At 43.0% G+C, this 15,869-nt stretch overlaps 1 protein-coding gene across 1 annotated transcript in view; it reads left to right on the top strand.

Moving 5' to 3' along the window:
* ADAM12 (ADAM metallopeptidase domain 12) overlaps positions 1–15,869 on the top strand; it is a 171,231-nt gene that overhangs the window by 36,784 nt on the left and 118,578 nt on the right. Inside the window, exon 3 of the mRNA XM_058841872.1 lies at positions 8,005–8,078. Coding sequence (XP_058697855.1) covers positions 8,005–8,078 — 74 coding nt within the window. The remainder of the gene's footprint in view (positions 1–8,004; positions 8,079–15,869) is intronic.

Genomic DNA, 15,869 nt, shown 5'->3' with positions numbered 1-15,869 from the left:
CCTGGCCACCCCCTCAGGGTGTGAGAGGACAGGCAGGGTCCGGCCTTTCCATCCGGTTTAGGGAATGGGATGGGATAGCAAACACACCCTTCCATCAAGCTGGGATTCAACAGCTCTGCTGCTCTTGACCTGCTTCCAAGCTGCAATCCTGCTGCAGATCCTGCTGGGCTGGGTAGGGAATCCTGCACTCTGTGGAGTCCCATCAGTACCTGGATGAGCAGGTTTGGGATGTTGGATAGATCTGTGGAAGCAGCCCTTGGCAGAGATGGTGCGTTTGGGACACAGCGCAGTAAATGAGGGCTGGCTAAATGCACACGTTATTTTATTATTGTTTTTATTGCTTGTTCTTACTACAAAATCGAGTTCACACTTTGGTGCAGTCATTTCCATCCAGTCAAAACCGTACACTGTTGAATTTTCCTTCCTTCCCTCGTGTTGTGGTCTCTGAACCCAAGGCATCCCCTCCCCAGATGCGGATCAGGCTCCCCTCAGCTCACCAGGCACTTGGGGAAGGGCAATAAACACACACCAGGGGCTGCTCTGGGCTGCTGTGTGCCCACCCTGCTGCAAAGATTCAGGAAAGGCTCCCTGCCCTCCCTGGCTGCTTTGTGTTCCAGCTCTCATCCCTCTCCCAGCCCACATCCTGAGCCGGAGGATCCCGGAGCTCGCTCCCCATCGGCTCTTCCAAAGTGTTGGCAGCACCACTTCCCTTCCCACAATTCACTCACATTTGTTTTCTCTCAGCTTGTTTCTGAAAATCTTTCAAAAATTTGTTGTTGTTGTTGCAAGGTTTGTCCTGAAAAAGGAATACTGATTTGGACCTGTTTTTAATCTATATAATTCAGAGGATAATTGGGGAGCTGCTGTAAAAACCAAGGCTGCCCTATTTACACTGCTGAGATTTAATTACAAAGAAATAATTTATTTCACTTTGTTTTTTAAAGTATAAAGCTGAAAATTTTCTGCTAATTCATTTTTAGCTGGTTAAATGCACTTAAATATATTTTAGTGTAACCTCAGTGCTTGATAATAAAAATATGGTGTTGAGGTTGAATTCAGGTTTTATGCATGACTTTTTATTGATACTGAATAAATTCACAACATAACTCAGCTTGACAAGGTGCAGATTTCTTTCAAACATCAAACCAGTTATTTTGGATCTGCTCCTGAAATATTTGCTGCTTGGTGTTATGACATTTTGAACATGTTTTAGCCTGGTTATACTTTGATTTTTAAAAAAAATGTAAATCAGGAATAGATCACAGAGAGGATGTAGCTAAGTTGTAAGCATGTTTTCCCTTTCCAGGAGCAGTCATTAGCTTTGTATTCCTGCATGGAAAGCAGGAAATGGGGAGCTGGAGCTGTGTCATTTTATTGATTTTGGTCTGGCACAATGAACTTCTCGGTTTCCTCTTTCTTGAGCGTTGTTTGCTTGGATTTTTAACTCTGGACAGGGGTCCTGGGATACCAATAGTGAGCGAGGAGCTGGGAATTTAAACAAAAATACAGAGATTCACAGGACATTCAGCAGATGCTGCCAAACAACCCGATGGGCAGAGGCAGCACACAGAAATATTGAGATTTTTCATATTAATTGAAAGTGGTTTTAGCATATGAAGAGAAGTTCCCCAAATTAGGGTCGTTCCCAAGTGCTCCTATTTTATCTGCCTCCCATGAGCTCCGTGGTGGGGTTTTCTGCCAGCTGCTGGAAGGTTTTCATTGCAGGGGGATTGGACTGGATCATCTTTAAAGGTTCTTTCCAACTGAAACCATTCCATGATTCCTGTTAGGAAGCCAGGGAAGGAGCAGGAAAATTGCTTTAGGACCTCATTGGCCATGGGTTCTGCCACATCATGTGGAGCAGAAGGTTTTAAATATATATATATAAATTATAATTTTTAGAATAAATATAAATATAGATATTAATATAAACCCACAAATAAAACTATTAATATTATAATAGCTGTAATTATCTATAATATTATACATGATATATATATATAAAATTATAATATATATGTGTATCTTCCATAGATTTATAATATGCCAAAGTGGGGAGCAGGAGAAGGAGAGGGTGGAAAAGTATGACTATCTCCAAGCAGCACTTGCAATTTGCTATAGGAGTTAAAAAAAAGAAGACAAAAATTTAAAAAAAAGAGAACAAATTTAGCTATCGTGTCTTCCTGACAGAGGAATATTGCATCTCTCTGTACAGTAAGCAAGAAAGCAAAAATCTGATCGTTCTGCTTTCAAATAATCACTTTAAAATAAACTTGGGGACAAACTTGGAAGTTCTTTAGTTTCCTGCATTATTGGACTGGCTCAGCCAATTTGTTAAGGGCTTGGGAGTCTTTGCTAAGCCATTAAAGAAAATAAAAAAACAACTGCAAAAGGCTCTGTTCTCTTATTTGGTGCTCATTATAAGCTGCCACAGGGATACATCCTTCTCATCTAAGAGCAGGCAAAGCACAGCTGAATTTGCTGCCCCCAGGAACCTGCAAAACCATAAGAATTAAATGTTTATGCTTTTCATGTCCTGCACATGAAATATCGTTTGGTCTTGGAGGTGTTTGCAAAAAACATTGCACTTTGTGTTCTCTTCTAAACTGAAGCCAAAAGAAAATGTGGGAATATTTATAGATTTAAAAGCATTGTCTACAATTTACAGCACTTGTTGCAGGTTGTAATTATCTTAAATGTATATATTTTGTAGAGAGATTGCATTTGTTGGATTGAGTTCCAGTTTCCATGGTAAGATTCCCTGAGTGACTTTATGTCTTATAGATTTCCCAGCTTCTCCCTTTTTGTGTTTTATAGATAGTAGAGGAATAATATCAACCCAAAGATCTGATACTGTAAATACACCTTTTAGCACTAATGCAGAATGTCAGAGTGTGATAAATGAGGGAAATAAAAGGTATTTTCATATAGATAGCAAAAATTGCCATGGAATTTTTCCCTACTGGAAATAATGGACTCTTTCCCCAGTTATGCAGTTTCTAATTCCTGGTGTTAACTCTTCTGATACAAGGGAAAAAAAGCCATGTATGTGTGTGTGATGTGGAATGTGATACCTAATAAATCTCAAAAGTTCTTAATTTCCAGAGCCTTAGGAAATAAGAATTTCACGATCCTTATTTTTTGTGCTGGAATTTCTGGTTTTTAGAGGAGAAAGTAAATAGGATGATGGAATCACAGGAAGATTTGGGTTGGAGGGGACCTTAAAGGTCATATGGGGACCTTAAAGGTTGTCTAGTACAACATGACATGACCATGGCAGGGACACCTTCCCCTGTCCCAGCTGCTCCAGCCCCAATGTCCAGCCTGGCCTTGGGCACTGCCAGGGATCCAGGGGCAGCCCCAGCTGCTCTGGGCACCTGTGCCAGGGCCTGCCCACCCTGCCAGGAACAATTCCTGCCCAAAATCCCATCTAAATCCACCCACTGTCAGTTTAAAGCCATTCCCTGTATCCTGTCCCTCCATCACTTGTCCCCAGTCCCTCTCCAGCTCTCCTGGAGCCCCTTTGGGCCCTGGCAGGGGCTCTGAGCTCTCCCTGGAGCTTCTCCTCTCCAGGTGAGCCCTCCCATCCTGTCCCAGAGCAGAGGGGCTCCATCTCCCTCATCATCACCTTTGTGGCCTCCTGAGCTCTTTTTCCAGCAGCTCCATGTCCATATCCTGCCCCAGAGCTGGACACGCTGCTCCAGGTGGGGTCTCTCCAAAGTGGGCCTTGCTCTGACAGCAAACCACCGACATCAGTGGTTTTTAGCATACTTCAAAACTGTGCATGAGAAAATGCTCCCAAATGGCCCCTTGGTAGAATCCTCTGTCAAATCACTGAATCTGGTTTGACTTCTCTGTCTCCAAACTGAAGGCCAGGCAGCAAATTCTGAAATCTGTGAGGGGAGTGTTTTTATTTAGCTCCCTGTGGAATGTCAGGAGCCACGTTGCATACAACTAAATACAAGCCATGAGTCTTCTCATAATTATTATTTTTTTCCTTTTTGTCTTACCAATTTCTATCCATTTCAGCCCTGCACAGGCCTAGGTCACCTTGGCCACAGGCAAAGCTGAGCCTGTTGCAGGGCTGGCTTTAGCAAAGTTAATACCAGCTCTGGAGGGCCTGGAAACCACTTTGCTGGGTTAAACAAACCTGCCTATTTCAGTCTGGCCCTGTCAGGATATAATTTAAAACTCTGAAACCAGAGAAGCAAAATGACCCCTTTTGGTTCTATTTCTTGTGCTGATCTCTATCCTCCAACAGTGGATTTAGGCACTGGATACAGCTGAAAATGCAGTTCTGTTTCCAAACAGCTTGATGCTGCTGCTTTGAGTTCATTTTCACTCCTTTCCTTATCTGTAGGTATTTCCCTTTATTTCTATAATGTAATTGCTAGATTTTATTTAAACTTGTAGGTGCTGATCTCATTTATGTATCTCAATCCAATAAAATCCTTTATCTTTTAGAGAGAGCTGCAAAGACAGATGAGTTAGGATTCTCCATTCCATCAGTTTTCTGCTCTTCAAATGCAATAAGAAATTACTTGGAGTCTTCTCTCTCAGTCCCAACAGGGAAAATCTCACAGCTCTGCAGTGAGATCACAGCCCAAAGGAAAGGGGGATCCAGCAATAATTAAGATTTTGCTCAGTGACAGCTCCTTTGCATTCAAATTTCAGAGTGGACATCCCACCAAAGGTGAACAAATCTCCAAATGTATCTTCTCCACAAGGATTTCAGGAATAAAAATGGGTTGAGACAAGATATCATTATTATTATTATTAGACAGTATTCCCAACACCATCCCCATGTTGACAGGGATCTGTTAATCCCTAAAATGTCCTTCCTTTTCTTTTTCTCAATGGGGATCAATGTGATTTAAAAATTAAAAAAGAAAATAGTACTTTAAAATCATGTTCTACTTAAAGTAGTTTTACTGCAGAAATTTTCTGAGTCAGAAATAGTTTGCTGTCCCTTCATCTTCTAGTTAATCAAGTACTGATTTATTAATTTTTTTTAAATCTGCTTTATTAGTGAGAATTCATGCTTGACCTTGACTTAGTGTTTCACTAATTTCCTTCAGAATATTGAGATTTACTAACATCAATTCAAACTGAAACTCCTCAGCTCCAGGCAAGGAAGAAGCAAATTAAGGGGGAAAATGCCTTTCCTGTTTTTTTGATACATTTTGATGCAGATTTTGGATGTAAATCCTCTAAATAAGAGAGGAAAGTTATGGAGATTCCTACTTCAATCATCCTGAAGTTTGGCCTCTTAGGATATCAGGGAAAAGCTTGTGTGCACTGATGAAATCTTCTCTTATGCCACAAAAAAAAATTACCAAAAAGGAAAACTGCAAATTGCAGTTTTAGGAGAGAAGTAGAAAACTTGGATCTGGAGAAAAGAAAGTAGAACCATAACAATTTCTTCATTATGGTTTAAATAATGCCACTCTCATCAGGTCCATTTTGGATCCACAGTTGATAATTTTAAAGGATCAATGTGGGAATAAGTTGTGGTACCAGCATAGAAATTATTTTCCTGGTTCATAAGGAAGAGTTACAACAAGTGGCTCCTCCTCAGACGTTCTGAGCAGGAGGCTCTGTACCCCCCACAAGGTGATTTTTTTGGTTATTCTCAGTGGAAAATATAAAGCAGTGCTCTAATATCTGTCTTTATAGTCATTCCCCTTTTATCCTGCGACTCAGTTGTGAAAATATTGATTGTAAAGGGAGGGTATCACAGTGTTTCATGGGATTTAAAATAAACTTCTAAGGGTTTGTGGCAGAAAAGTGCATAAACTTCAGGGAAGACTCCACAGCCACTGCAAGATAAACACAACAAAAGCCCTAACAAAAAAAATCTGAATTAATTTCACAGGAATATGGATTAAGAAAAGAGGAGGAATAACCAAAACACGAACCTCAAATGCCCTTTCTGAAAGAGACTCATTTTTCTTTACCATTAGGAATTTATAATTTCAAGTGTTTCTGTTTGTAGTCACACTAGCACCTGTGCAGTGGGTAATTTTTGCTGTATTTGTGCTTATGAATTCCAGTCAGACTAAGAAAAAGTATAGTCTCATCTCCTCGCAGATGGAAAAGGGGGAAATGAGCCATTTGTTTGAAAGAAAAATCTGTGGTGAAGCAAGATTCTGAACCTGGGTCTTGTGCAAAGCATCCATAACTGGGGCCATTATTGTGCTCCATGAGAAGAAGTTTCAGCTTTAGGAATTCTCTGAGAGATGATTTTGTCTTGTAACAGCCTGTTCTATTCTGCAGCTGCTTTTTTAACTTTGCAACTTTACCAACATCCATTGACTGTCAAATAAGTACCACTGCGAACTCATGAATAAACATAGTTGTCATTTCCATATTAAGAGGGACTTCAGCTGAAAAGAATCCATTTGTGCCACTGCAATATCTTAATTATTTACTGTGTTATATTGTAATTAATTGTGGTTTACTCTCTCAAAACTCCGCATTCTGTAGATCTCACGGGTTTTGGAAGCAATGCACTAATATTAAAGTCATAATCAACATTGCTTCTAAATATTCATGCCAATAAATGACTCCCATGTGTTTGCTGAGTGCCAAGGATAGTCTGAAGCATTTATTTAGCATTCTAGTGGGATCTGGTTTCTGCAGAGTTCACAGAGATGCAGAATTTCAATGCTGTTGCTGGGAAAGCACGTTTGGATTCGCACGAGCAGGACACTTTGGATAAGGCGATGGTGTCTCGCTCCCAGCCTGGGCTCAATAAAGCCTGAGAGCACTGGGGAGTTCCCAGCTAGTTCTCATTTGAACAATTTTGTTTAGTCTATGACAGTCTCCCAGTAATTCAACTTTTTAATAAGCATTCCTAATTTTTCAAACAATTTGAAAATCACTGCGTTCCAAGGGTGGGGATGCTCTGTCACAGCAATCACAAATTCAGACACATTCCTCAATAAATCAATTAAACACTAGGACCCCAAAATGATTCTTGCTGCAATTGGCCTGACACAAATCTCCAGAAAAGCATCTTGAGTGTATGAGGGAACAGCTGATTTATGGAGCTACTGTTGGAATTTCAAACAAGGAAATGCTGTCGTGCAATCCAGTGAGTTTGTTTAATGAAATGTAAGTTAAATGTAAACAGTTTTAAAATATATGTGAACTAAGTCTTTCGGATCAAGAGTAGCCAGCTTACTGCAAACTGTGTTTTCTCCTTGGAAGTGGTTTCCAGAGCCTGTGGAGGTGCACTGCCCCTTCCTGCAAGTTTTTAGGCCTCCACTTCTCCAGATCCTGTCTCACAGCTCACCCAAAAATTATTTGGTTTACCTTTGGATGGTTGAGATGAAAAAGAACTTGGTGTCTATAATCAGGGGAAAGGCAGTATGAAGATTGCACACAGTCATGATGGTGCTTGAAAATGCAATCCAGATGTCCTGGTCCATGCTGGAGTGCAACTGGGATTTCTGTGGGCTCTGCTGCTGATGTCTTGTTTAGAAAGTTCTCTTAAATACTTGTATATGCATAAATACTTTGTCTATTGTTGTCACAGAGATACTTGATAATACTGTTGACTGTATTTTTATTGATATTTCACATTTTTTGCACTTGACAATTCTTATGCATCCCTTTCAACTCAGGTTATTCTATGATCTTAATTGCTGCAGCACCACTTTAAGTTAACTATTTAACTTAATTATGCCTTATGAAAAGCTTGAAATACATCTTAAAAATTTGAAATACATCTTGGATATTAGGAAGGAATTGTTCCATGGCAGGGTGGGCAGGCCCTGGCACTGGATCCCTGGCAGTGCCCAAGACCAGGCTGGACATTGGGGCTTGGAGCACCTGGGACAGGGGAAGGTGTCCCTGCCCATGGGAACTCAATGGTTCTTAAGACCCCTCCCAAGCCAAAACGTCCTTTGATCCCATGATGTGTCCATTTCCCTGGCAGAGCTGGGTGCAGGATGATGTGCTCTGGGTTTGGACTCAGCCAAGTCTGTTCTCCTTTTTCAGAACCACCCAGCAGTGCTGCAGTTTGTAATTCAAGCTGAAAATAAACATCTGGTCATCGATCTGGAGAGGAATGAGTAAGTACCCTGCTGCATGGTCACTTTGTACTCTTGGAAGAGACTTATAATTTTAAAATTGATGGTTTAAAATTACCCTGTTTTGTTACTGGTCCCCTATAAAGAATCCCCTAACAAGAGAGCTTTGTTCCAGTTTGGATTATGGGTATTTGTGCATTGCTGATAGAGAAAGAATCTCCGTGGTTGTGTGCATTTATGTGGGGCTGAAAATGGACATGTTGCCTCTCAGGGTTTTCCTGTGTATTTCTTTTGGATTTGTCCTCCTTCCCTGTGGTAAGGCCTTTTATTTACAGTAATCTGGAATATCCTACAATCTCTGGAATTTTTTTGGGGAGGACTCATCCCTCCTCATGTTGCATCCATGATCTGCTCCATGCAGTGTCCATCAGGGGTGATGAGTCAAGGCTTTGGGATTAACCCCTGCTGGAATCTTAACTGGAGCTCTCTGGGTTTGCTGCCAAGGGGCTGATGATGGGATGGTTGTGCTGTTCATGCAGGACCAACGCTGAGCTTGAGCCTGTGTTTGTGTGCATCTTTTCCATGTGCTCTTAGCACATCCTGCTCATGTCCATGAGATTTCAGAGAGGGATCAGGGACTGCTGTGGATGTGGTCCCGTGGGCAGAGTTGTTAAAGGGATACAAAGCCATACAGGAATGAAATCACTGCTCTGGAAGTCCATGACAAATGGAAAAAGTCATCAAAGTCTTTGTCTACCCCGCAAGTGTTCCGTTCTCCTCTAAGAGAATCTCAAGGATAAATGGTGGGAATCCAGATCAGGACAACTTCATGCTGTTTGTCAAAGGCAAACCAAAGATCACTCTCAACCTAGGGAGAACTTTTTGTAACAGTTCCCAAGGACCCGTGAGTTCTGTAGGTTCCCCTGCTGGGGAATCCAAGCCACAAAGGTATTTTTTTCAGTTTAAGAGCGAGAGTGGATGTGAACGATGCAGTTTGATGTGTTAGGAGGAAGGAATGTGCCTGCAAAATCAAATGTCCAGGGGAGGCCTGGGGACATCCTGCCTCAGGCTGGGGGTAGACAACATCAATGGAAAACCACGGGGCACCTCTTTAGTCCTCTGGAGTAAAACAACACAAAATCTTTTTAATCCCAGTCATTTGGATGAACCCTAACGTTACCCAGCTGTGATGAATTCCAGTTCACTTTATTATTCGACACCAAGCCCAAATCTTGAGCTTCCTTTAGATTATTTTTCATGCCCCTTAGCTGCTGAAAACCTGTCCTTGAATGGTGTGTAGATCCCCCATGCACAGGTTACTGTATTCCAGTAACTAGAGGAGAATTTAATTCCTTTAGTAAACAGGGATTTCACTTTATATTCTCTTAATCTTTGTCGAAGGGTGTGCCTTCCTGCAGGAATGGGAAGTATGCAGCACTTGAGGAAACTATTTACATTCCATGTCAGCGATTAAAAGAACATAAAAACATAGAAAACCATAAAACTGCTAATACAGGCTTTGCTGAACATACCAAACTCTCTTGTACCTGTAATAAAGTCAGGTTTAGAAGGCTGTAAGATGCAATCTTCACCTCTTTTTGAAGCAGGACTGGAAAATGCAATAAATTACCTCTATGGGTGTCTGTCTGACTGCATGGATTTGGAGATATTGAGATCTGCTCCTTAAGAAATATATTTTTCAATGAATATTTTGACTTTGAGGTAAACTGGGATTATTTTTGTAGTTTGGTGGGGTGTCCAGCTGAAGATTTTCATTCTGGAAGAGCTGTGTGTGGTGTTGACAACACGAGGTTCCTCATCCCAGCAGGAGCTTTGAGGCAGTGTTGTGGGATGGGACAATCCAGCATTGCCTGGGTTTGGCATTTGTGGCACACAAGGCAGTTCACAGATCCCAAACCACAGGAAAAAATTGGTCATGGTCTTGAAAAATCATTTTGCTCTTTTCTTCAGAATTTCTGACTTTGATTTTCCTAAGAGATTACGCTCTGAGCGTTGCAAGTCCAAGCAGAAGTTTTCTCTGTGTGCACGTGTAGGTCAGTTTTTGTCTCTGTAAATCACACCAGGGGCTGCTCTGCAGGACTGGGCTGTGCTTCCCAGGGAAAACAATCCCAAGCTCTTTGTGCTTGTCTGTGGAAATTGTGGTTGTGCTTCTGCCCAAAGTGCTGGTGTTGGGTTTGTCGTCACTGGCACAGGAGGTGAGGGGCACGAGCATTCTGCTGCTTCCAGGGGCTCTGCAGGGGCCTGGAGTGGGAAGTAATGCCCAGGAGAGAAATGAGAGCCTGCATTTCTGCAGAGCAAACATCTGATGGCAGCAGGCCAGGCTGGTCCTGTGGGTTCTGGACTCCAGAGGTGGGAAAAGCTCATCAAAAACCTGGGGAAGAGAGCAGGGTTCCCATCCCTCCTTCCTGGGAATCTCCAAGGATGCAGATGAGCCCCTGCTCCCTCTTCCTGATATTGGTGTGGAACACGGAGATCAGCAAGCATTGAGGCATTACTCACCTGGTGCAGGTAGGAGTGGAGAGAGAAACACAAATACCTTGTCTGGAGTTAAAAGTGGCAGCACAGGAAGCTCTGAGATGTGTGCTGTTATCTTGCTGTGGTTTCACATTGGAGAATGGTGGGGGTGGTGGTGCATGGGACCCCCAAATTACATAATTTCTGCATTGGGTCATGCCAAAAAAAGCCTGGATGTGATTTTCCATGGTTAGGAGGAACAGCTGCTTTGAGTAGTCTTGACATTAAACTCCATTTATTGAAAACCTTTGAGATTTTCCAAACCTTGAGTTATATTTCAAAACATGATTCAGATGCATTAGGCAACCCCAAGTGGGGAGCAACGTGTGAAACCATCTGTTATCTGCGGAAATATTGAATGTCAGTTTGGTGTTTTCTGATATTTAGACTCATCAAAATGTGTTCACATGTACTGGGCAAGATGTTCTGAGTGACTTCTGCAAGAGTTACTGGTACCTGACTTCTCAGCCTAGGGCTTGAAATCTCGATGGCTTGCAGCTGTTGAGATTACTTTTGTGGATATTCATTAAATACTTCGGTGATTAATTTCAAGGCATGGCCCATTTGTAATTGCAACCCCAAAATTATTTGTGGTGGATTCAATTTGTCACAGGCAGAAAACCTGCGAGCGAGCTCACATTGCAAGTACATTCCTTACCATGATTTAGCTGCAAAAGATGATTGCACTCTTGAGAACCTTCAGCTCTGTAGTGCCTTAAATGTTTTAGAAACACTTGTCATATGGAGAGATTTCCAGAATCAGCAAAGCATCCATCAGCTGCAAAATAAACCACTTTTTGGAGCAGCTGACTGGGCTGGGGTGCATTACATCAGTAATACTGATGTTCTGCTGGTGTGCAAGGGACAGTAATGTATGCACTTAGAAATCCCTTGGAAGTTGATTGCAGCATGTGAGTCTTAGAGGGAAGCAGTTCACAGCTGTGTCAGTGAAACAGAGCCCCTGTAAGATTAAATCTGAGCTGGAGAGTGGAACAGTCTGTGGCTACTGGCTGTTTGTCTGTGCCTGGAAACGTTTTGCACTCTGTCAGGGCTAGGTCTGTACACACCAAAGCTCTTAAGCGTTCTTTTCACTTTAAACACGTGAGAGGTCCAGGTAAAGCCGGCGGAATTACTGATTTTCAAAATTAATTTCATGCTTACATGATCTGCTGACAAAGGTCGTAATTATGAATGTCAGAGAAATGTAACTCTGAGCAGATGCTGGGGAGCTTTCCCAGCGCTCACTCCTGTGTGTACCTGAGGCTGGGGGTATCACAGAAGGATAAAAGGCATGAGAGGGTGAGTATGGAGGGGGATGGCTTTGCCCCTGAGGACATCAAGAACATCCCAGGGCTGTCCTGGACAGTTTCCTTCTGCCAGGATTGCGTTGTCCAGCTTTGCAGAGGGAGCAGTGAGGGTGACATCAGTGTGGTTGTGGCTGGTGGGCCACTGGCGGTGTCCATAAGAACATGGAAATGGAAAGAAAAAGCTGGAATATTTTAGAGGAGCAGAGTTCACTCTTCATTTCCCCATCATTTTATGCTCCTTTTCATCAGGTTTATAGCCCAGCCTTAACAAAGCAATATAAAAAAGGCAATATATGAGGTTACATTGCTGCCTTTTATTCCCTCTGTAAAAATTCTTCAATTTTATCAGGAGACAAAATCCACCTCAGGCCACGGTATAAGCCTCCATCTTATCCTTTAATAAGCCTCCATCAATCCCTTAGGATCCCAGAGATCTCCAGGGGTTTAGGTCATCTCTGATTGTCCCCCTTGCACATTTTCCACTTCTTCCTGCAGACACAGTAGCCAGGAGGGGTTGGGACTGAGGACGCTCCAGCAGAATTCCCTGGGCTGGAAATCAGGCAGTAACCATCTTCATGCACAGTGCTGATGTGTCCAGTTCCAGTGAGGCTTCAGAGTTCAGCAATATTTTGTTTTCTCTTTTGGTTAAAAGAAAAGAAGTCATTCTCTCCACTTTTCTGCCTGACCTCCCTGAATGGGAACGCTGATTGGTGTGCAAGTGGCATTGGAGCTGGATTAATTTATCAGGGAAACAACCCATTCCCAGTGCCAAAGAAAATAGCTGACAGGATTTGTTAATGAACTGACATGCTTCTAATAGAATCAATGGCTTGAAATACGGAGAGAGAAACAAATCTAAACAAACAAACCCCAAACACAGAGCTGGGACCTGTCAGAATATACTTGCTATTATAATTCTGTGCTGTGTCTTAGCCAAAAAACTGTGACCTCAGCCTGGTTTATCTGCAAGTGCTGGAGCTGGCAGCTGTACTGCAGCATTTCAGCCTGAGCTGACAGTTGGGATTTCACTAGAATTGAAGTAAAAAGTTTCATTTTACTGGAAGGAACCGTTTTTCCCCTTCTGCAATGGCACCAGTCAGATGGTCTAAACCACACCAAAATACAGCAATTCAGCTACCAGAGCTACAGCAAGAATGGGATCAGTCTGTGGCTCTAAGGGTACAGGTATTTCTCACAGGTTTGTGGTATAAAAATGGAATATTTAGCATGGGCATTGAGAAGCAAAGATTTGTTCTATGTTTTTTAGCAATGCTAGTCGAGGTTGTGTGGTCAGGGCTACCTCTGGCTGTGTCATTGTGGAGTGAAAGGGTTCAGTCCCATCAGGAGAGAAATTGCTGCTTTTTTGGTCTGTTTTTTATCTTCTTAGAATCATAGGAAGTCTTGGGTTGAAAGGGACCTTAAAGATCCCCTAGTTCCAACCCCCAACAACATAAGGAGCTCCAACTCCTTGCACAAGCACCCCAAAAGAAAAGAACAGTGCAAAAAGGTATTTATATGCTGATACAACATGCTGGAAGGGGAGAAGATAAAAAGACTCAGAAATACAAATTCTGAGACATTTTTGTGGCTGTCACAATGTCTGTCAAGCTCAACCTTCTCTTCCCATGGCCACAGAACAGCAGGATAACGGGGCTGTGCCAAATTCCCTGGAGAGAAGAGAGGGCTGTGTCCTACCCACATCCCAAACCCTGGTTTTGGGGTCAGGGGAGTCAGTGCTGCCCTGCAGCCTGGGCATGAGGGAAGGACTGAGGGACCAAACCCTTTTCTCTGGGAAAACTGAGATGTGGGAAGTTTCACACTTGTGTGTGTTCTGCAGAGCTACAGACCTCGTTCACACAGCAAGCAAAATCTGTCTGCTGGGTGGGCCAGGTGATGCCTTCTCTGCACGAGAGTTTTCCTCAGCTTCCAGAGTCTCAAGCTGGCAGCTTTGAGCCAAGTGAACCCAAGATTTTTACTTTATCACTCTGTAAGTCAGAGCAATCCTGAGCTGGCCCTTCCAATTAAAGATATATATATAAAGATATAACAATATCTTAGTATATTAACATATATATATTAATATGTTAATGTTATATTATGTTATACATAATATAACAGTATATTAACAGCAAATGTTAATGAATTTAGTATAGAATTAGCCCACTTTATGTTCCACTCTCTGAATGTACTGCAGCAGTAGACTCCAGTATTTTCTGAGCTGTGTTTTAACCTCCCTTTGCAGTGCAGAATGTGAGGTTTTCAGCAGAGAGGTGGGGAGGAGAGCTGGCTATGGGGAAAGAGCAGGAATGCTGCTCCCTCCTCTGCAGGCAGCTCAGCCCCAGCGCCGTGACAGCGAGCACACGTGCAGTCCTCTAGGAGAGAAAACCCAGAACTGGGGGGAAACAGGAGATAAAATCCTTCTGGAAACCTCACAATCTGCTGCTGATAGTGCAGCCCACGTGGCGAGGAGCGCCGCGTGTCCCAGCTCCTTGCGCAGGTTGGCAGGAAAAGGATGGGAGGCTCCAGCTGGAGCCAGGCTTGGCTCACAAACCTCCCGAGGGTTCCTCACGTGGTTTTTCTATCTGCTCCTTGGGCAGGTTTCAGAATATTTGTGCTTGTTGGTTGGGTTTTTTTTTAAAATTTGTTCCTGACAAGATTGAGCAGCATCTGAAAGCAGTGAGGAGGGAAATGCTGAGCTCTGCTCTGTGGCCCCAGTGCCCCGACACTGCCCGGGGTGTTTGAGCTCCTTCTCACAACACCTGTAAAGAGACCAGGCCAGATCCAAAAGGATCCTCCTGGTCTTCAGAACGCTTGTGGATATTGTTTTCTGGCTTCAGAAACACTGGGAGGGCTTAGATAAGTTTTCAAATGACAGCTGAGGGTGGTGAGGGCCTGGCATGGGGCAGCTGGGGCTGCCCCTGGATCCCTGGCAGTGCCCAAGGCCAGGCTGGACATTGGGGCTGGAGCAGCTGGGACAGGGGAAGGTGTCCCTGCCATGGCTGGGGTGGGATGAGGTGATCTTTAAGGTCCCTTCCAACCCAAACCATTCGATGATTTTATGATTCAGTCCCTTCCTTGACTTTGCCCCCTGGGATTTTAGCTGGGGGTTGGATGTAGCAGAAGGGAGGAACAGGAGCAGGGAGAGGAAAACCTGGCAATGTGTGTCCATGTCAGAACAAAATGGGAAGAGATATCACAAAATAAAAATTCAAAAAAATTCAAAAAGCAAGATTCAAGATTTAAGATTGTTTTTATCATGTCTTTTATTCTAATACTTGAGATTCATGTCCTCAAGTTTTTTCTGCTTTGTCGCAAGTTTTTTTAAAAAAAACCAACAAACCAACCAAAAGCAAAGTCCTGATAATATTGTCACAGTCATGCTCAAATCCTAAGGCTTGGCAGCTTTGCCATGCTGTGGTCATGGAGTTCAGATAAAAGTTTTCCCCTCACATGTGCCCCATATGATTTGTGTTTTGAGGTCTTGGGATATGGTTCTTCTAAGGCTATATCCCTGTAGAGTTAGAAGGACAAATTGGTGTCACAAATTGAGTGCAGGGACTTTTAAGGGGCTAAGGAGCCACCGGTCATGCTGTTCTCATGAAGAGTTCATATCTCAGTTTCCTTTGAAGGTTTCAGTCAGGAACTGAGTGCAGGAACTTCCACAAAAATGTTCATCTAACCTGTCTCTCTTTTATCTTTTTTTTTTCTCTTCTTCCTTCTTTATTTTCTCTTTTTCCCCCCTTTTGCAATCTGCTTTGAGAGGGATTTCCAGGTGTGTATGAATTTCCATAGGCACAGCAGGGCAGCCTTCAGCATTTCAAGCATTTCTTTCCTGCCAGGGCTGCAGGGAAAGCGGCCAACATGCACAGACCCCTCTCTAAAAACCTTGGGGTGCCCCTCTGCCACAAAATCCATGGAAAGAAGAGGGAAAGCAGGGGAAGGGAGTGAACAGTCCATGGCAGAGTGTGATTCCTGGATGTTTCTCTGGGCA

The sequence above is a fragment of the Poecile atricapillus genome, chromosome 6 (genome assembly GCF_030490865.1).
Source record: "Poecile atricapillus isolate bPoeAtr1 chromosome 6, bPoeAtr1.hap1, whole genome shotgun sequence".
In the NCBI taxonomy this organism is placed as follows: Eukaryota; Metazoa; Chordata; class Aves; order Passeriformes; family Paridae; genus Poecile; species Poecile atricapillus.
This window is presented reverse-complemented; position numbering and strand designations above follow the sequence as displayed.